At 36.0% G+C, this 22,981-nt stretch overlaps 1 protein-coding gene across 1 annotated transcript; it reads left to right on the top strand.

The window, feature by feature from the left end:
- The first annotated feature begins 10,073 nt into the window (after positions 1 to 10,073).
- On the top strand, positions 10,074 to 22,127 carry pax1b (paired box 1b). The gene is made up of 5 exons (XM_036582707.1): positions 10,074 to 10,239; positions 12,555 to 13,178; positions 14,843 to 14,976; positions 18,882 to 19,089; positions 22,002 to 22,127. Exons 1-5 carry the CDS (start codon positions 10,236 to 10,238, stop codon positions 22,094 to 22,096), a joined length of 1,065 nt encoding a protein of 354 aa, XP_036438600.1. The 5' UTR covers positions 10,074 to 10,235; the 3' UTR covers positions 22,097 to 22,127.
- Positions 22,128 to 22,981: the final 854 nt, after the last annotated feature.

Raw genomic sequence — 22,981 nt, 5'->3', positions numbered from 1 at the left:
AAAATCAGAACAGCTGTTTTTCCAGTTTAGTTTTCACATATGCACTGCACGGACTGTGGAGTGGATGGTACACTTTGAAACTTTAACAATGACTACATGCAATGTTAAACTATATTAAAAAAAAAAAAAAATCAATGTTTTCAATGATATGGGCCCTTTAAAGCCCCAAAGAGGAGCTACACAGCATGACCACTCAACAGCGCCCTCACTGCACCATCACTGCTCAAGATTTCTAGATTGAATGGACAGTTTCAAGCCCAGTTAAGCTCCAAAATCTGCCCAGTTTTTACCTGAAGTATATTTATAAAGTTTGTGTGGTTTTAGGCACCAAAATGTCCTTTTTATGACGATATCTTTCAACATTTCTTGATCATTTAGAATGAAATAAACAGTTGATTTTACTGTGGCAATAAGGCTGATTATATAAATGATCTCTGCTCTGAATTGTGGCTGAGCCTAGGATGAAACCCTGCTTATAACTTCTGCATGAATGGGAGGGGCTAAGATGAGTTCCTCATGGAGCACAATATTAAATACACAAAATAAACTTGTTAAAGGACATACTACTGCACTGTCCTCACACAAATATAAATAAATAATATATATATATATATATATATATATATATATATATATATATATATATATATATATATATTATCATACACAATTAACAGTGGTAAAGTAGTAGCTTTTGTACAAGTACTCAGAGTACACACACAGTCATAATTACACCATAGAACACACACTGTAATGTCCAGTACAGATAACTTGTCTGTACTGGATGTGCTTTTATGCAGGTTTTCATATATGGACTGTGTGGACTGGGGAATGCCTACACTATAAAAAATGACTTGTCAGATCAACCTAAAAAAATAACTTCACGTGGTAACAAGTAAATTAACTAATTTTATTCAACCCAAATAAATATATTTCAAAAAAAAAAAAAACTTTTCCTGGTTTTCCCTGACATGGGCCCTTTAAGTGTTATGAGGCAATAGTAATAGGAAGCTGATGCAAATACCAACATTTAATCTGAATTTGCAAACATGAGGTTGTGGAGACTCTGAAGGCCAAAAAATCTCAAGTCTCAATTACATTTAATTCCTCATTAAAAAAAAAAAAAAGAACCACGACACAAAAGAAAACATCAAACACTCCCTTCTGCTGATGCTGAATTTCTTCAGAAATTATATAATCTTGTCCTTGACTGCAGTCATAAAGTTAATTATATATTATGTCAAAAGTCTTTATTATTATTATTATTATTATTATTATTATTATTATTATTATTATTAATTGTAGTAGTAGTAGTAGTAGTAATATTTTCTTTATTCAAATTAGGACAAGTTAGCTCATTGAGAACTAGGTCTCATTTGCAGTAGGGCCCTGTAAAACAAACATAAAAATACAACTCAATGGTAAACAGAAATAATACGAACATAAAATGTCAGTCATTAAAACAATTAGAACAAATAAAATAATTAAAACAAGCCAGAAGTTGCATAAAATTACTCTTACAACTCTCACCAACCAAACTGTTTAAAAGTATGTGAAATTGACTAAGAGGTAAGAGTTTTTGTATTGTAGCACTCAGTTCAAAGTTATTCCACACTGATGGGGAGTTACATGAAAATGCTTTCTTTAGATAAGAAAGATACTTCCAACAGCAGCCAGTCATCATTTCTAATGAATACATCACTTTTTCTAATGATAAGGACAGATGAAATGTAGGGCAGAAGTTGGTTCAGCAGTGGTTTCAAAATTTAAAAACAATAAATGCCACTTCCTTCTTATGTACAAAGATGACAAGCCAACTTTATATCATCACAGTGATGGGTTCAGGTCTGTCCCCAGTAATACAAAGAAGTACTCAGATAGACAGCAGCTAAGGATTTCAGTACTGACAGAGCTGCATTTGTATAGATAACAGCACCATAATCCAATACTGACAAACCTGTTTCTTTATACTTTTCTTTATAACCTTTAAAAGACAGACAAGCTCTATTTCTATACAAAAATCCTAATTCATCTTTTAGTTTCTTTAGTAACTCATCAATGTGTGCGCTAAAATAGAGCTTGTCATCAATCCAAATTCCCAAACATTTATGGCTTGTAACCCAGACAATAACAAAACCAGTGAAAGTGTTTAATGTTACATTATTAAAACTGTCACTGCCATAAGACCTAGAAAATAACATACATATTGTCTTCTCTTCATTCAAAACTAGTTATAAACTATGCAAATATTTCTGCAACAAATTCAAATCTTTCTGCAAATATTCCATGGCTTGTGTTACAGAGGAGGCACAAGAATGCATAACAGTATCATCTGCATAAAAATGAATTCTAGATTTTTCAATGTGTTCTCCAATTTCTTAAATATATAATGTGAAAATTACCGGCCCAAGGATATAACCCTGTGGAACCTCATTAGCAATTTTCAAAAAGTTCAATTGTGTGGAATAATAATTGTTTTAATCTCTTGAGCATCCACGTGAAGATTTTCATCACAGGAGGAATGAAACAAGCTTAGAAGCCTTCAAAATTGTTGGGTGGGTCAACTGAGAGAGAGAAAGTGAGAGACATACTTATAAGGACATCCATCTTGATTCAGAAAAGGTTCAGAAAAACACTTCAGAAGAAAACTTGTCATAGAACTAGCATCAATAAGTATCAAAAGTATTAAAATTGTAACCTTTGTCCATAGCACTTACTTTTAAAGAGCCTATATCCTAATTTTTTCCTGTATTTTTTTCTGTGGCTCACTTATAAAATGTGTGGGGTTTTATGTATCAAAAGCATAATCATTTATTTTTATATAACTGTTTTCCAACCTCTCTCAGTCTCTCTGAATGAAACAACCTGTTTTGTTACTGTGTTTGTAAGCCTGATATGAAGTCATTCACAAAAGTTTGAACACCCCTGGTCAAATTACATAGTAACACATCCTCTACAGAGAACACACTTACATATGACATTTTTCTGCTGATTTTAGTGCACAGTTTCTATATATTTGCTGATTTTAACAAGCAGGGAAAAGGTAAAACATAAAATATAAAATGTGGCACACAGCTTTTATGTTCTATATTTTATGCTAAATTTATCAAACAAACAGTAATTGTGTGTAGACAATGTGTTCACTTATTTTCACTTACAAAATCAACAAAACATGTAATTAGACCAGGGGTGTTCAAACTTGTGAATACAAATGTACGTAAATGAGCTCTATTCTGATTGGCTGCCGTCTAGTTCAACAAGCAGTCTGTGTTGAAACATTCCATAGAAACTGCTGTAGGCTGAATAAGTGGATTTATGTAAATGGTTTTGTGACATGACAAAGAAAATTAAAACAGTATATATTGGTTACTGTTACATCACTTCCTGGAAGCATTATGCAAATTTGAGATAGGCAGTTGGGAGTCATTTGAGGATTTCACATGGTTCGAGTCTTATTACGTTACATTAATATCCTCTTTTTGGCTAAAGACAATGCACTATCACTGTTAACTGAATTTGAGTAGCTCAGTGTTTCTCAGCACTGCTGCTGTAGCCCCTCAACTCAGCTCATTACCAAGTGTGAGGCAAATACACTGCAAAAAGAAGAGCTAAAATACAACAAATAAACACTGAATTTGAGGAAAAAATAATACAATTTTTGTGAAATTACTTGTCCATGCAACAAAATTATTTTACCTTACAAGAAATCTTACATTATGTTGGTTAAAGTCTAGGAATAAGTAGCCCTGAGAAGTGTTTGAAAGTTTTAAAATAAGTAGAAAATGCTAGTTTTTAGATCAAATAAAAAAAAAGAACAGCAATGAGTGAAATACACAATACACTGAATATTAGCAAATAACACAATTCTTTTTTTGCATTCTTCATTTTAACACACTGAACAAATGAAGGCCAGGGAACAAGAAAATAAATCACTAAATCTAAGATGTAAGATTTTAAATCTTGGCAAGCACAGAGTAATTTGCAGCATGTGGGTGAGTTGGAGCAGGGCACACAGAAAGGTGCAGTGCAGGAGAACACAGAGAGCAGAACTAGGTAATAAGACTGGAGCAGATGCTGCTGGAAATGCTGGGAGGCTAAAGAGGTCCATCTAGTGGTTAAGGACTGCTAGTCTGCTCAGTACAAAAGACTCAGAATGTTTTTAGTCTTTTCTCTTCCACTAAAACTTGTATTCAGACGACTGTCTGATGAAATTGATCAGCTCATCAGAGACTTTTACACCAACTTTGAGAGTCCGTGCAGCTGAAGTGCATGCTGTCATTAAAGCTGAAGGGACATACCACCAAATACTAAATTTTGAAAAAGCCAAGCACACAGTGAAAACATATAAGCACAGCACTTTCCACCAAGATAAATCAAACTAACAACTATTCAAAATTAGCTTTACAAGGATATTTTGGGTAAAATACGAAAACAAAAGAGCCAGAGAAGCTTCCCACAGAGCATGACTTTAGACTAAAATCCTTTCACTGTACCTCAATTATGTTTATTTTTATTATAACAAGTGACTGAACATTACATTTTGTCATTAACAAAACAATCATGGCACTACTGCAACTTTACCAAATGCAACTGTTTCAGTAGTGACAATTTTAGCTCATTTTGAGCAGAACTCAAAAAACACCAGCCTTTGAAAAGCTGTATGCATAAAATCTATTAAAACACTAAAAAGTTAGTTCATTGCAGAAAAAATTGTTTCAGTACTGACAATTCTTAATGTTCCACACTGATTTTCAGACTTTGGGACACATTTACTTCAAAACAATTGGATCTAACTGCTCACCATGTGGCCATGAGGGACAGGGATGCAGTCTCACTTCCTGCTCCAAAATGCAGGGCTGTGGCTAAAATAAGTCTCCGCCTACAGAGTAAAGCTCTGTGTTTCGGTAGTGACATGAAAACGTGAGACAACATTTTTAAATAAAGCTTTATTTTTATTTAAAACATGATCTTATGACAAATCTAAATCTCTCAACTTCACTTTAAAATCAATTTAAAAAAAGGATCTTCAAAAAAAAAAAAAACATTGAAAAAATATTTGTGTTACTTTCACAAGTGCAAATTTAGGGGTTATGGTTTGGGACAGATGCCTCCCAATAGAAAATACCCTATGAATGATGATTTTGTTTATATTTAGCTTTTTATTATCTCAAATATTTGTCTTGAATCACAACATAATTCTTGTAAATATCTAAGATTTGAATACTTAATTGTTTTTTTAAATGTTTTATTTTGCTGTGGGAACTTTCAGTAGAATAGTCCACATATCACTGTTTTGCAAGTGATCTTATTCACAGCATATAAAGAAATTAAACTGAGCTTCTTTTTTCTGTTTGATCAGCTTCCACAACTAAAACAAGCACAGAAATGACCCGTATTTTCCTCTTTTCTGTAAACGTTGTAGAAAGTTACTTGTGTTTGTGCTCCATGTTTAAAGGAGCAGTTTGCACAGTTCATTTGATGTCAGGTTAAAGGAGCCTATATTCATTGTGTAAATTGTATCTGATCCACTTTTACCTGCAGTCTGAAGATGGTCAGATGTTCTTTAGTAAAGAAAATGGCTCTTTTTAGCACCATGAACACTTTATGAGTTATTTGCACACTTAGTTCTTTCCCTGGCAAAATGTTTCTTCAGATGGATGGAGAATGTGTTGTATCTGCTCCTATATCGAACCTTTTTGAATGTGGTTCTATGTAGCCTCAAAAAGGGTTCTATTGTATATAAGCTTGACATAATAGCATCTCTTTGGTGCTGTATAGAACCATTATGGAGAAGAACCACTTGACTAGGCAAAAAACATTTATGCATTCAAATGTTTCTTTGAGTGTTCGTGGGTCTGTATAGAACCATTATCTTTACTAAAGAACTATTTTTTCATAAATTCAAAGCAACCCTTTTTCATCTACTAAAACTGACTTTTACTAAGATAAACAAAGGTTGCTTTTGTTTTCAGGTCGACTTTGACTCAAATTTAATCCAAATCTAACAAACAGGCGTTTGAGCTACTTTTAAAATAAGCGCACTGCACAGGTTTGACCACACGAGGGAGCAATTAGACAACACCTGCATGCACTGCGAGAGTCTTCCAAGATGGTGAGAGAGAGAGAGAGAGAGAGAGAGAGCAACAGAGGGGGGCAGTTCGTACAGTGTTTTCACCCTCACTGTCTCACACACATTCCTGTGTAATGCACCAAAATTAAGTGCATCCTATCTGTCCAAAAGTATCCAGACGGCCCTTCTAATGAGTGTCTATCTATCTATCTATCTATCTATCTATCTATCTATCTATCTATCTATCTATTTATTGGATTAAACCATCTTCACAGATGAGATATGTTGACAGCCTTGGTTTAAATAAACCACAGCATGAATTCAAATGGTCTGGTCTTGGTTGTTTGAATAGCTTTAAATAACCTAAATCAGATACAGCCTGTCTTGTTTTAGCTCATCCTGTAAAGGCCCTAAAAAAACAAAGTTTCTCAAATGCTCAATATAACAACGCGTTTAGCGGCCCGTTGAAGCTCAAGGCTGCTGTCCGGATGGTGGAGTGATGCAGGTCTAATGTAGCTCGGAATTTGCATGTCCGTTCCCTGACCTGATCATGACCTCAGCCGACCACCTCGCACTCATTTGCATTTCATTATTTGTTAGGCTTTACACAGGTGGACTCCAACTCTTCACTTCATACTGTTCAGTCACTCCTCAGATCTACTGTAGCTTGACCTGACAATAGAAGAACCCTTTTTGGTGCTACATAGAACCACATACAGCACGTTCTCCATCAATCTGAAGAGCCATTTCACCATGCAAAGAACCATTAAGCATGACAACTAATGATTCTAAATAGAACCAATCCATTTACTAAAGAATCTTTGCAGAGCCGACTTTTTAAGAGCATAGGAAATAACATTATCTGTGAAATAGTGATATGAATTATATTATTATAAATGATTATAGACTTGCTATATATAATTTTTCATACAATTGTATGATATACAATTGTATATCAAAGGAAGTCTTAGACACTTGAATATAATTAATGTCTAGTTTATTTATTCTTTCAAAGATAAAACAATAATATATTTAGTCTTATCTATCAGAAAAAAATTCTCCAGTAATAATGACCGGGTTAATTAGCTGAAACGTCAACTGATCCCAGCAATTAAGCGAAAAGTAAAGCAAGGAGAACTCGGTCATCAGTGCCTCTGTCCTTTATGTCAGTATTTAGTGTTGTTTTAGGTCATTATTTTGTTCCGTCTCTTCCTTTGGATGACAGCTTAATGTTTTCTGGTGTGCATGGAGTGCATGAGTTCGGCTCTGGTCTGATGCTGAACCAGCCTGGTTGGTGCTTTTTTTCCATGAATTCAGTACATTTTTTCCAATGAAAGTTTCTCACTGACTTTTTGTTTCCAAGAGACAAGAGTCAGGCATGTTAGATGGTGGCTTGTTCAAACTTGACGTGCACATTTGGATTAGCGACCCAAGATTTTTTAAGTAAAATTAGTTCTAGTTTGGTACTGTTCAGCATTGCTTAATACGTATTGATTGAAAAGTAGCTGAAATGCTGAACTATGCATTAATATGGTAAGGCAAGATTTCCACCAGAGGAGAACAGTAACTAGTTACATTCACTTAAGTATATGTGTTTAAGTAAAATATTGGTAGATTTGTACTCTCCTGAGTAAATTATGATACTTCTATTCAAGTATATTAGTGATTAAAGGCATCTACTTTTTACTTAGTTATATTTTAGCCATTCATATTCAGTTACTAACTTTTTTTTGGGGTTAATTTTATTATGTTTTGTTGGTCACATCTTTGACTTTGGAGCTTTAATGTTTCGTTTTAGACCAAAACAATCCCAAAAAAGAGAAGAGTAAAGTCGTACAAGCTTCAGTTCCTATGTTGGTAGGTGCTGGATGTACTAAGAAGTTCCACTGCAGCTCTAAATTAATCAGAACTTAAGTATTTTTTGGTCCAATGTTTTTATACTTCTAGTCAAGTTTTTATTTATTTATTTTTTTTTCGGAAGGTACTTCTTTTAGGCTAATCTACCCACCGCCGGCTTCCATTATATACTAATAAATTAATAGATCTAAAAAAAAGACAAATGATGATAGAAGTGTCTTGAAACTAATTCTAAACACTATAATAGCTATAATTAGATGTAGATATAATTATTTATTATTTCATTTAATAATGGTCATTTGGTTACAAAGACTATGTAGTCTTACTGCCTACAGAGAATAATGTACTGAATATGACAGAAACCTCCAAAAATGCAAAAGAACAATCACAGACAGACACATTCATAATGTTTTGCAGTATTTCCTGAATAAAATCATTTGAGTAAAATCTAATGTCTACCCCTAAATATCGGCTCATTCTTCTTTTTAGTGCATTGTTTTTGAGACTGTTTACCTGTTACCCATTACTTTTCTTCACCAACAGCTTCTGGTGCTCGCCGGAACTTGTTTTCACATTAAGGACAAAAATGATCTTTTCGTTGACATTATATTTCTGTCCTAAACACTGTGTAATAAACTGAGTTACATTTTAAGTAATAGTCAACAAGTCAACAATAGGAACTCCATAGATTTCTCAAAATTCTGCATAATTATCTTAATTAAATGTAAACAAGTCAAGTAGAGTGGTTTGATGTGGAGTGTTCTATTCCAGAGACACTTACCAAGTCAGAATTCTTCACAGTGGTGGTGATAGGAACCAGACGACTGAAGACATCTGCCTCTGCAAGCTCCCTCACAGAAAATTAGCACATGAAATGGTTATGAATACGCTGTGTGATGCCTGAGACACTGTTTTACCATAGTTGTACATGTAGGACATTGTGAGGCAAAAAACATAATAATAATAATAATAATAATAATAATAATAACAAAATGGATTTACTACTATTTCACCATCAATAACATTACATCAAAAACTTTGAAGGCATGTGTAGGCTCACTGGTCATTATGGATGGTAAATAGAACGGCTTCTTTTGCGCTCGTGACTTCTGGTTCCTATCACCACTACTGTAAAGAAATCTGAGTCAGGAAGTTTCGCTTTATGAACCATTTCACGTCCAACCACTCTGAACGACTTTGTTTACATGTAAACGATTGATCTATGAAGACATTTTGAAAATTGCTGCAATTTCCCTTTAATGCTCTACTCACATAAATCTATATATTTAGTGCGATCAGCGACAATATATTTATACGAATTACATAAACATAGTGAGTGATAAGATGTAATTTTGAGCAGCTGTAATAGAGGATTTATTATTTTACTTTTCTTTTGTTTGTACCATTAGTTCGCAAAAAGGGAGGGAAATTAACCATGTGCTCATTATTGCGTCATATATATATATATATATATATATATATATATATATATATATATATATATATATGTATGTATAAACTACACTGGAGATGTAGTGTTTAATGTTGATTAGACCATCTATATCTACTCTTGAAAAACATGGTTCTTCAAGGGTTCTTTAGACAGTGGTTCTGTATCGAACCATGAACACTTGCATGGTTATATGGATCTTTGCATGTGGGAAACGTTCTTCAGATTGATGGAGAAATTGTTGTGTATGGCTATAGAACCATACCACCAAAAGGATTCTGTTTATTGTATACAAGCTTGACATAGTAACAATAGCAGAACCCTTTTTGGTGTTATACAGAACAAACACAACACATTCTCCATAAGTCTGAAGAACAGTTTTCAACATGCAAAGAACAATTTAAATGGTTCTTTACGTGTACACAGTGCTATAGAACCATTGTCTTTACCAGAGTGTAATAATCGTCACAATAAGCCAGTATAATGTTGAGCTAAGCATTCATAAATAATCATAATTTAAAAATAAATAAACAAAAATAAAAGATAAGTATTATCTTGCAGACTAGCCTGGTGACTCTTGGTGAGTGTGATGTCAGAAAGAGAAAAAGGAAGTCTAGTAGAAACAGGGAGGAGTTGGAAACCCAGCCTGAGAGATTGACGCGTCAGATTGCTCGGCCACTCGCAGCCCGTGGACAGAGTAGCGCAGTCCTTCTGCGTCCTGAACCGAGACTCAGCAAGGCCTTCAGAGGGAGAGGAGGGAGGCCCTGACCGGGAAACGGCTTCTCCAATGCGCACGAGGAGCAGCGGGGCTTACCGGGGCTTTTAGCAGAGCAACAGAGGAACCAATAAAGCCTGTAAATGGGTAAGAGCCGACATTTTAGCGGGAATGTGGAGATCATCTCAGAATGACGGAGCATTTAAGGCAATAGGACACTCATCCATTACCTCTCCATAATAATTTGACGAGTTATAATAATCATCTGTGCGATATGCCTTGATTTGGTCATCCTTTTTAGAAATGCGTGTTTAGTTGCCGCTTTCTTTTGGATTGTAACGTGTCAGCCTTTTATTGGACTCCAAAATTACATATGAGGGAAAATGTAGATTGCTTAATGTTTTGGGTTTGTGTTGGTGTCACAGTTGGAGACTCAGTGAACTCACCATGTTGAGTTTTTAAGTTACAACCATTTCTTAGAAAGTGGTTGAAATAGGTGTGCAGTACTTTCAGTTTTATTGATGTCTTCAATGTTATTCAATTATTTTTTTTATTTATTATTTCATCACACATATGTAATAGAGAGAAATAAACAGCTTCTTTAGAGTTTTTGTTTTCCAGCGCAATGTCATTTGTACTGTACACAACCTGCTTACTGACCTGTTTAGCTAAAGTAACAGATCATTTGCTACAGTGAAAGAAACAGGGAATTTCTAATAGAGCACTAGTTTAGAGTACTCAAGGTTATTTAGTTATGGCTTATTATTTATTATTAAGGCAGGCCTATGCTCTTCTTCTCTAAATCGTTATATAGAAGATAAATAAATATACTAAAACGTCTTAGTGTATTTGTTTCGCTTCTCTAAATATATTCAGGCTGCAACTGTAATATATACTACGATAGTGACATATATTCACTCTCTTACTGGCTTTTTTTTAGCCACAACAAATTATTTTGCAGTGAACGAAACATCTACAGCACGTCTGATACATTTTAATTGGTAAATAAGCGGTTGTTCAGTTATTTTGATGGTTATTATTTATTATTAAGGCAGACTCTCCTTAAAGAAAGATATCATTACAGAGAAATGAAACTTTCTAGCTCTGATTTTTTTTTTATTTGTAATAGACCTACTACAAGAAATATTTTTATATTGATATGGTATAGTTTTAAGGCTTTGAAAGCTTTTTCTAAAAATTGTCATCGTTGTAGAGAAATACAGAAGTCATCTTTGATAGGCCTGAAATCAGCTTACTTTCAAAGTTATTATCCAAAGTTTAAAGGCAGGAAAAACTGTTCAGTGCTGAATAGTGAAATGAGGATTAGCTTTAAAGTGTAACACTGTGTGTAACAACAGCTGGGAAATTGATCAGACCTGCTTCATTGACAGTGTTAATCTGATGCAAAACCTTCCTTCATTAATATTCAGTGAGACATCTTGTTAACAAAAGGTTTCATATAGGACCAAAAATGATTATTCGACTTGTAATAATAGTGGGACTTTTGATGCTGTACAAAACCATTTTAAATGTTCTTTAGAGAACCATATCATAGGGAAGAACGTGCAAATAATTATTACTCGTTCAGAGCTTTCTTTGAGTTTTTATGTTTCTCTATATAACCGCTGTCTTTACCAAAGAACACCCTTATAAATGGTTCTCTATAGAACCGTGACAACTCAAAGAACCATTTGAATGCATACACGTTGTTGCATATAGTTCTTGTAAAAACAGCATCACAAAGCGTTCCACTATTGTTACAGTTCATAGAGCCCATGCGTTTACAGAACGTGAAACGGTTACAGGCAGGCGTGTACGGTTCTGTGAGAATCTGTTATTAGTACAGAACCTTACGTGAGGTTCTGCAAACTCACAAATCTCATTTACAAAAACGGTTTCTTTGCAGAACCATCCACTGAAAGGTTCTTTAGGGAACCAAAAGTTGTTCTTCGACGGCACAGCTCCAAAGAGCTTTTTATTTCTGATAGTGTAGATAACTCATAGCAAACATGGTTCTGTATAGCACCAAAAAAGTTATTTGACTGAGTGGTGGAACCCTTTCTGGAGCTATAGAGAACCAAAAAGTTCTTTGAAGAACAGCAGGTTTTCAATCTTAAGGAAAAACATTTAGCAATGCAAAGATGCGCTTGTGCATTCAAATTGTTCTTTATGTTATATAGAACTATAAGCTTTTCAATCTTTACTAAAACATATTAAGCACCAACAAGGGTTCCAGTGGTGTTATAGAACCTTATTGCTAAGATCACAAGGCATCGCTCACGGAACCCTTATTGCTCATTTATTTTTAAGAGAATGCTGAATAGTTTGTAGTTGTTACTGAATAACTCTGATTATTAATCGATTGATACGGCTGAAGAGGTAAAATCCGCTGATGTTGTTGTTTACGGCGCTGTTTTTTCTTCCTGTATGCTCGCTGATGTTCTGCGCTGTGCTGTCTGCAGAGCAGCCGTACGGGGAGGTCAACCAGCTGGGCGGCGTGTTCGTAAACGGACGGCCGCTGCCCAACGCCGTGCGGATCCGGATCGTGGAGCTCGCGCAGCTGGGCATCCGGCCGTGCGACATCAGCCGCCAGCTGCGCGTGTCCCACGGCTGCGTGAGCAAGATTTTAGCCCGCTACAACGAGACGGGCTCCATTCTGCCCGGAGCTATCGGCGGCAGCAAGCCGCGGGTCACCACGCCCAACGTGGTCAAGAGCATACGGGACTACAAGCAGTCGGACCCGGGGATTTTCGCCTGGGAGATACGGGACCGACTCCTGGCCGACGGAGTTTGTGACAAATACAACGTGCCGTCGGTGAGCTCCATCAGCCGGATTCTGAGGAATAAGATCGGGAACCTGTCTCAGCCGGGCCAGTACGAGGGCGCGAAACCTTCCGCTCCGCAGCTGCCCTACGGCCCCGTCTACCCCTACTCCTACCCCAACGCCGTGTCGCCCAGCAGCGCCAAGCTGGGCAGCCCTCCCGGGGTGGCCGTGACGGCGGGCCACATGGGGCTGTCCAGGGCCTGGCCCTCCGTGCACACGGTCAGCAACATTTTAGGGATACGAGCCTTCATGGACCCCTCAGGTAAGTCTGCGCCCTACACAGCAGTCTAGCAGTGCGGCTAAACCTACAGGCCTGCATGCGGGTTAATCTGGCCTAATGCGGTTTTTGTTGTTATAGACTGGCCAAGAGGGAGCATACTAGCACCAATAGACTTGCCCAATTTTAGCGCGTGAGGACGTTTGATTTGGCCCAAAAAAAGTTATCCCAACCTCACCCCGTCACCAAAACAGAGCACATATGTTATTGTACATATTCTTTTATTCTTGTACAGATAGCTTTTTAAATTCTTATTTAAATGCTTGTCTTTTTGAAATATTTCAGTAGCAAAATACTGACGATTCAGTTTGTATATAAAATGCATTAAATTAAATGCGTTAAAAGCTTACATTTTTAATGAATGTATATTTTCTATCCAGTCTCCATTTTGAACGCAAAACTCAGATGTATAAGCTGACAACATTTTGCTTTTTCATTCGTGTCTGATTTATTGTGTGAAGTTTCATAAAATTTTAAATGAAATTGTACGTATGCACTAAAATGTAAATGTAAATATCCTAAGGCAAATACTAAAAGGTATTTCTGTATTTTAAAGGTCCATTTAAATTTTGTAATTTTATATAAATATTTAATTCAAATTATTTTTCTAATATTTACACTACCGGTCACATTGAATTTTAATCATTTTTTGTTAGTTATTTTCATTAATATTTAACTGAAGGTAAGTTTTAAATTCCTTTTTTAGTTTTCGGAACACCAAGAAGTTGTTAAACGATAAAATATTGTCAAGTTATCTTCCTCGACATTTGATCATTACTTTTGAAATATAAGCGTTGACATTGCGTATGTGCATTGTAGCGTAATATCATATGTCTTTATCATGACGATAACAGACTGATTATATTGCTGCTCTTTATCACAAAAACGATGCGTCCTCTGTAACTACACATCTATACATTTATTTAAACGCTGTATTTTTGCCTGAGCCTCAGTGAAATATGGGCTTTATTATTTTTGGCACAGTAACCTGTATTTACATTGACCATCTGCAGACTCATAGGGGGACTTTAGTCTGGATGTAATATGAATTTCAGTCATTCAGACAGCAGGAGTTCTATACCGTAACTGTAGCAGAGCAGCTGCAGACCAAACACTACATCCATCACTGTGCCTATATGTGTATAACGACATGAGGTCACACATCTCAACAGTCAGAGACAGTACCTGTAACATTTTGGACATTCTATCATGGGTGGATTAAATTAGCCTGATTTTAATAAATGCACACAGTTGCATGCAAAAGTTTGGGCACCCCTGGTCAAAGTACATGCTTTGTTGTGAAAATAAGTGCAAGCACATTTTAATGCACAGTTACTGTCTATTTGCTATATTGAACACATTGAGGGGAAAATAAAATCTAAATTGTGGCCTGTGAAAAAATTATGGCACATTTTATGTTTTTATGTTTTTCCTCAGCAAATAAACAGACTAAAATCAGCAGGAAATGGCATTTCTATTTCTATGTAAGCAACAAAACATGTAATTTGGTCTCCACAGACTGAGACAGTAGTCCATGTTTTAGCAGCAGTAGTAGTTTCTGTATAAATTAAGAAAGCATACAGTAAACAAAATGTCTATAGTATTCTGTATACGCTGATGTAGAGTTGGTGCTTCCTGCTTGTCTGTAGCGATCGCTGGTCCTGAGGGCTATCAGCCAAAAATGGAGGAGTGGGCGAGTGTTAACAGAACACCATTTCCCTCCAGCCATGGACTCAACGGCATCGAGAAATCACCCATAGAAGCTGACATTAAATACAACCAGGTAAGCTTTACTGCAGAACGTTTCCCACACTAAAAGTGATGCTACTGGAGTGTGTAAAGTCATTAAACTTGCCTCACTGTGTTGAGTTTAGTGAAACCTAACCCAGACTATGATGAATGTGAACTGGGGAATCTACACTGTATAAAAGTTGATCTGATGTGTTTTTGAGGATTAAATTGATGCAAAATGTTGCATTTGTACATCAAAACTAAAATGTAGAAAATGTTTTGTTTTGTTTGTTTTGTTGTTTGTATTGCAGTTGTTCAGTTGAAAAAAAAGTCAGTTAATAAACCATTTCCACATGAGGTCACTGAGGTTAAACTTTGTAGTTTAAGTGGACTTGACCTGAGACTAAAAGTTAAACTAAAAAAAAAAAAACTATTGGGGATGTTTGACTTACAAACTGAAAAGATGTTGATACTAAATGAATTGTGTTGTTTTTTTAGTAACAGGTAAATGAAATGAAAATTTAATGAATGAAAATAGATTAACTTGATCCAAAGAGAATTCCATTTCAATGAAATGCAAATAAACAGCACTGAAATGTTTACATTTTTTTAACAATTGAGGCAACAAAGTCTGTGTATACTGACTCTGCTCTATTTGATTGAATGGAAATGTGTGGCATAACTGAATTGAGCTTATATACTAGTTTTTTTTTGAGTGTATAAGAGCTAACACCTTTTCACAGTATCCAGTTTTAAAAGTTCTAGAATATTTTCCAGTTTCGACCAGTGCACACATAACTTATTACACACTTCACAGCTTTTTATTTATGGTTTGGGGTGAAACATGTACAGCCTAATATTGTGTTTTATCATTCAAATATGTTTTCCTTTCAATTTTGACTCAAATTCAAAATAGACTCTTGTAAAAAAAAGTGGCTCTTGTACATGGTAAAAAAACAAATGAAGGTGATATTGACTGAAATTCAATTGAAGTAATAGTGTTGACAGAATGTAATTATCTCAAGCATTAAATCAGCCAAAGTCTAAGTCAAATAAAAGAGAATGAGCTGTGTTTTTCCACATTCCATATTACTCAGCTAATTTGAGTTAGGGGGATGTTTTTGATTAGTGCTCATGCTCAAAGATTTTATTGGCTCTCGGCTCCATCTATTTGCATATCAGGCTTGTCTTCCCCTTGTTTTATTTACAATCTCTGTGCTGTCCTTTCTCCTGGGCAGTTAATTGATTAAATGCCTAACCTTGTTATTGTATGCTTTTCCATGTTCTGAGCCTGATTCTAAAGTAAATGGGCTCTACACTGAAAGCCATTATTTGTACTTAAACAATCAAGTTGTAATTACTTACTTTCCTGCAATTAGTCACTACTTTTGTGATTTGAACAAACTTAAAAAGACATGAAATATGAAAGTATGAGGCAGAGTTTCCCAGAATTCCAAGCGGCATAGGTCATTTTTGTTTGTTAGCCCTTATTTTTCCTTCAGATGCTGTTTTCAAACAAACAACCCATTCAAATGCCAAATACACTCTTAAGGACAATGACTGTTCAAGGGTTCTTTGGTAAAGAAAATGGTTCTATATAAAACCATGAACGCTCAAAGAACTTTTTCCATGATTAAAGGGTACTTTACACTGTGAAAGCATTTTTCAGATTGATGGAGAATGTGCTCTATAGGGTTCTATATAGTACCAAAAAAGGTTGTACGAGCTTGGGTTGTAACAATAGCAGAGCACTTTTTGGTGCTATATAGAACTATTTTCTTTATTAATGAACCCTTGAAGAACCATCATTTTTTAAAATGTCTCTTCACATGCTTCAGGTATCCTAACCAAGAATGTGTTTAGTGTCTCTGCTGAGCCAGTTTGGTTGTAACAAAACAGTTGAAGTTACTGCCAACTAAGTAGTGTTTCTCAAAGCTCTAGGTTACTCTACAAGCTCTTTTGAAAGTCTCAGCTCATGATCATTACAATTATTTCAGTGTTGTGAAAAAAATAATTTGATAATGTAATACTTACCTGAACTTAAGCTCATGTCAGACAACTTTAAAAAAATTGTTTCAAAACTTTGAGAATTTAAGGTGAAGAGTTACTTCGAATAGTTTGAGTAAAGTGAACTTATCAGTGTACAAACCTATAAACCAACTCAACCAGCACAAATTAGACCAACATACAGGTTTGGTCTTTTCACTAGGTCAGGGGTGCCCAGTCTTAGGGCTGGTGTGGTAGCAGGTTTTCCTTGCAACAAAGCAAGAACACACATGATCAGTTTAAAGACTGAGACTGGTTAAACCAGAGGAATCAGGTGTGCTCTTCTTGTTTGGAATGAAAACCTGCACCCACACCGGCCCTTTGCAGATAAGGTTGGACACCTCTATCTAGGCCCCCATCAAAATACAAATTTAATACACTGTACGTGCTGATGTTAAATAACCTAAAACAAAATGTATGTATACTCTTTAAAAAGATTTTTTTTTCATGAAGAAATGGTTGTATATAGAACCATTAACACTCAAAGCACACATTGCATGATCAATGAGTTCTTTGCTAGTGAAATGGTTCTTTAGCTTGATGGAGAATGTCATGTAGATGATTCTATGTAGAACCAAAAAGGGTTCTTCTATTGTTACAAGCTTGACATTGAAACTATAGCAGAACCCTTTTTGGTGCTGTATAGAACTCTTAGTAAACCAGAAAACCTTTTTTTTGGTTCTGAATAGCAGAGCCCTTTTTGTGCTATATAGAACCATTTTCATTTCTAAAGAACCACCTTTTTAAGAATGCATATTTTAAAAAATTTGTGATTGTAACAACTAATTTTAGTAATTTCAATGCACCCTCCCACCCCCCATTACTATAATCGACTATTCCATATATATTTTTGTTATGTGATGATGCAACTGCATGAAGCCACACTGATATGAACATGGCACCATGTAGACGAGGTTCCACATGATGCCTCAGAGGAGGTTGCTCTGTGTGCTTTTCTGGATCTTAAGAAGTGAAATCAAATAAAGTCAACCAATTGCAAAAAGAGGGTCTCAAAGGTGGGCTAATCAATTTTCAATTAGACCAGAGCGCTGCACAGGCTCAGCAGATCACACACAACAGCATTGATGTTAGCACAGATTACTTCAGAGTTAGGATTATTACTCTAAAAGCTGATTCTGAAATTCCTGTTAAATCTAAAATGTAATCCTGGCAAATGTAATCTCATTTCACACAGCTTCAATGTCACTCTGTACCAAACTGTCTCACTACACAGATAATGTTGAGTGTTTCTAGCGTTATTCCTTAAAGCAAGTAAAATATATAAGAAAAATAGTGAGAAAATCTCATTTAATAAAATGATTTAACAAAAATGTTCTATAAACATGTGCAATGGGCCTAATTTACTAATATGTTCCTAAGTTTTTTCTTAGATGTGTTCTTGAGAAAGGTCCTAAGAGAAGGTCTAGGTCAGATTCATGGCATGTTCTTAAACCGTAGGACTGTTTACTGTTTCTTAAGAACAGCTTGTGAATGAAGCCCAAGAATACTCTTTAAAATTGTGCATCCAGAGGGTCCCATTACTGTCTTCTGCCTAGAGCCCCCCAGTCACTAAATGTGCACTTGGGTAAACAATCTTTAATGAACTTTAATTAGTTCAGTTGGAAAAGTTCAATTAAGTAAATTATGTTGGATAAACGAAATGTTTTTTTTTTAATATTTTGGAAAGACGTCATGTAATTGTGTGGAAATGATTTTCGTAATTCAATTAACTTTAACTAAAGAATGATTATTTGAGTGTATTTACCCAAACAAGTTTGTCTTTTCCGTGTGTGTGTGTGTGTGTGTGTGTGTGTGTGTGTGGTATGAAGCAGGGGTGTGCGCGTGTTCATCTCTGTATTCAGTGGATCTGTTAATAAAGTGCGCCTCGTTCTGGCTTCTCTTCTCTGACAGCCTTCCCCGAATCTTACCGGGTATGTGCCCGCGTGCGCCTACTCAGCCAGCCAATACGGCGTAAGCGCGTGTGGCGGAGCTTCCGGTACCTACAGCCCTCATTGGCAGTCTCAGAGCGCGGGGGCTCTGAGTCACGCGGGCGGGGGGGCGATGGGGCAGCACGGCCACAACCTCCACAGCGCCATGACCTTCAAACGACCAACACACGGTAAACTTCTTTACACACTGCTTCCTGATGGACTTACAGTGACGTCAGAGTTATGATTATGTCTAACATCATCTACATGATCGATATTCTTTCACCACTGATCTCCATTTATGCTGAGAATGACACAAGACTGGGTATTTTAGACGGTTCTTCAAGGGTTCTTTCGTAAAGACAACGATTTATATTTAGAACCACCATGTGTTCTATGTAGAACCGTTTGCATGGTGAAATGGTTCTTCAGACAGATGGAGAACATGCTGTGAATGGTTCGCAAATACCAGCTATTTTTAGAATAAACATTTTTGAAAAAAAAATGGTTCTTTAGAAAAGAAAATGGTTCTCTGTCGCACAAAAAGAGTTCTGCGATATAGAACCAAAATAAGTTGTCTGATTTGAAACGGGTTCTATATAGCACCAAAAAGTTTTTTCTATTGTAACAAGCTTGACATCGTAACAGTAGCAGAACCCTTTTTGGTGCTATATAGAACCATTTTTTTTTTAAGTTTCAAATAGAACCATATACAACACGTTGTCCATCAATCTGAGGCGCAATTTCACCATGCAAAGAACCATTTAATCATGCAAATTGTTGTTTGAGTGTTTATGGGTCTATATAGAACCATTCCCTTCACTAAAGAACTATTGAAGAACCATTTTTTGAAGAATGTATACATTCTAATGCAAAGGTTTGAACACAAACCCAGATTATAGCGGGTCTGAGCCACACTGAGGACGAGAAGAGAAGTGATTTAAACAGAAGAAAAAATGAAACAATACAAACTGAAAACATATCGAACATTAAATAAATGAATTATGTTGTCTTTAAATAGCTGCTTTACATAAAATAAACAAAAATAACGAAAGTACGCCACAATGAATGAAAACTGTTTACTTTAATCCAAAAAGAGTTCCACTCCAATAAAACACAAATAAATTGGGCTGAAATGTTTCAAATTTGTTCTATGAATAATTGAACTTTGTGCTGCGGTTACAACTGTTTTCACTGACTTTACTCAGAGAGATTAATTGGAAATGTGTGGAATACATCAATAAAGTTCATACAACAATTTATTTTTGGAATGCAGAAGATGCCGTTTTTCTGCTCGAGCAAAATAAAAAGCTAGGCCAGTAAATCGCAGGGAAAACAGCAGGGAAGGTCACCGCTAGCCATACACCACACACTGACGGTGACCACTACAGTCACACTAACCTACAGCAGAGCACAATTAAACACAGCCAACACGTAGACACGTCTTAAACTAACAAACAACAACATCAACTACAACAGCAATGTCCTTTTTAATGGGAGGCAGTGGCGCGTGCAGGCGCAACTTTGCGTGCCACCCTCCTTGAAAACGCGGAGCCCGTGGCGGACGCCACAATGTAAAAAAAAAAGTTTAATTACACCGTAATATATATGTTATTAGAGTGTAATGACACAGATGTTAAACCAACGCATACTCGGAATCTCCTACCTGAGAGCTGAGCAGCTTCACATTGTATTAACTTTTAAACTTTACGATGGACAACAAATCAGACCACCACAGTTCATAAACAATAGTCAACCAGAAACCTGACTTGACCTTGAGCTTGTTAGTTCATGTTCTTGATCATTTTAAGCACGGTTCATCATATCATATCATATCATATCATATCATATCATATCACATCATATCATTTAAAAGACAACTTTTTCCCTTTTCTGTAAACTTCCCTCTGAATATAATGACGTTTGCCCCGCCTCTAAAACAACTTCGGATTTTTGATTACGTCACCATGCACCAGCAGGCGGGGCAAAATAATATTCAGTCATAAAGTTAATGTTGCTGTGTTTGCATGTGTGAGTGCTGTTTTCCAATTACACACATAATTAAGATTTACTTGCACTGTATTATAACTGCATTCAGTAGCCTGAACATATATGATGGAAAGAACCATCAAAGCTATTGACTGCCATGTCATCAGGCTTTGACTATGAGGCCAGACAATTATATTATTATTATTATTATTATTATTATTATTACAAGTGATTATTATACACTCATATTATTAAGATTTTGAAGTCATTGAATTTCTAAAAGTTAACAGAGAAATAATTTCTGTGTCACTGTTACAATAGCAGAACCCTTTGGGGTACTATATAGAACGTTTTAAAAAAGGTTTTATGTGTTCTATGTGGTACCAAATAAAGGTTCTATGAACTCTCAAAGAACGTTCTAAATGCATGACTGGTTCTTTAAATTTAGCTGTAATTTTAATAAAAATACAAAATTTAAATGGAGCTTTAAACGTTGGAAATACCTTTTACATCGTAGTGCATATAGAAATTTTATAAAATTTATTTAAACAAATTCAAAATTAAACTACAAACTGTTTGTCATTTTTATGCACTTGAGTTTTGCATTGAAAATGGAGATTATTTTAAATACACACACACACACACACACACACACACACACACACACATAATTTAAGGCATTTTTTTAAAGACTACACACTTAAAATGGCTCCTCAAGGGTTGTTTGGTAAACGAAATGGTTCTGGAACCTTTAACAAAGAACATTTTTGTTATTATATAGAACCCTTTTTGCTAACATTGTAAGCACAAGCATTTCTATAGTTATTATTATATTATTATACACGCAGACAATTTTAAAAATGACTGTTCTATTAACTTACTGCTGGTTTAATGAACTCAATATTTAAGTAGTGAGTTAACTGAATTTTAAATAATAAGTTAACAAATGTGCAACACAAATTATTGTTCTGTAAGTTAGAATTGCATCATTTTAGTCCTTATTGTTTATATAAAACATATTCAGAACTCTCCATGTAGGCAGTGTAGTTCAGGCTTTAGTTCAGCTAAAGGGGCGAGTCTGGGTTCACTCTGTTGTTTGTGTTGTTTTTTGCAGTGGGGGACAGAAAGCCCCCGAGTCCTCTGAGTCCTGTGGGTAAACAGCAGCAGGAGGTGCTGTCCGGCCTGCCCGGAGCCCCCACAACCTCCTAACCCACCCTCCTCCCTCCTCCACAGTGGCCCACTCAGCCGGGAGGAGCAGCTTCAGGACGGCGGCAGCAGTAAGTTATTACGGTCAAACCGAGCGGTGTAAACGCGCATGCGCAGAGGATTAAACACCATTAATTTAACTTTGGTAGCTGGAACTGTGGGAGTTTATCACCACAGATGATTTCTGCAATATTTGCAGTCGACTAGCGTTTTTACTTTGTTCGTTTTTTTTCTGACAATTTTTCCTGTTTTTTCCTTTCAAAATAATGCAAAAAAGAAGATTGTAAAACAGAGACTGGTGAAAACGGCCCTGTTCTGGATGTGGACTGTGTTCATTTGGAAAGTTGAATCTAAATACGTGTGTGCTGATAAAGTATGAGCTATGAAGTGTGGGCTGTTACAGGAATGTATGAGTGAAAGAGAAACGCTGCAGCAAAATGCCAGTTATATTTTTTATAAATCCAACTGTGTCTAATAAACGCATGTTAAAAGAAAAGGATTTTTGCTTGTTGTGCATTCTTTATCCTGTCTTTATTCTCCTCTTTACTCTCTCTTTATCTCAGTGCTCAACCAGCTGGAGACAAGAAAAGATTCATTAATGAAAACAATTACCGCTGATCACGTCACACGACGCGGGATTAATTAACAGCGTTTCTGTTTATTGTTTGAGAACGTTTTGCGAGGCTGTAACAGAGGAAGCCTCAGCTTCGAGCTGAAATGAGCTCTTTGTGCTGAAGCGGGTCAGCAGCCTGAACACAGACACTGATTTAATGCGCGGCTCGTGCTGACGTGAGTGTGAGGATGTGATGGTGAGATGATGAGCTGCGTATCTGATGTTCTCCTGATAAGCGCGCAGCTCCAAGACGGTATTCAGTTACACAGAGACAG

Source organism: Colossoma macropomum, unplaced genomic scaffold (genome assembly GCF_904425465.1).
Source record: "Colossoma macropomum unplaced genomic scaffold, Colossoma_macropomum, whole genome shotgun sequence".
Lineage (NCBI taxonomy): Eukaryota > Metazoa > Chordata > Actinopteri > Characiformes > Serrasalmidae > Colossoma > Colossoma macropomum.
This window is presented reverse-complemented; position numbering and strand designations above follow the sequence as displayed.

Excerpts from the sequence above, each read along its gene's own strand:
- pax1b (XM_036582707.1), top strand. Across the intron at positions 14,977-18,881 it reads CTGACATTAAATACAACCAG|CCTTCCCCGAATCTTACCGG; the intron begins GTAAGCTTTACT and ends CTTCTCTGACAG. Across the intron at positions 19,090-22,001 it reads CTTCAAACGACCAACACACG|TGGGGGACAGAAAGCCCCCG; the intron begins GTAAACTTCTTT and ends TGTTTTTTGCAG.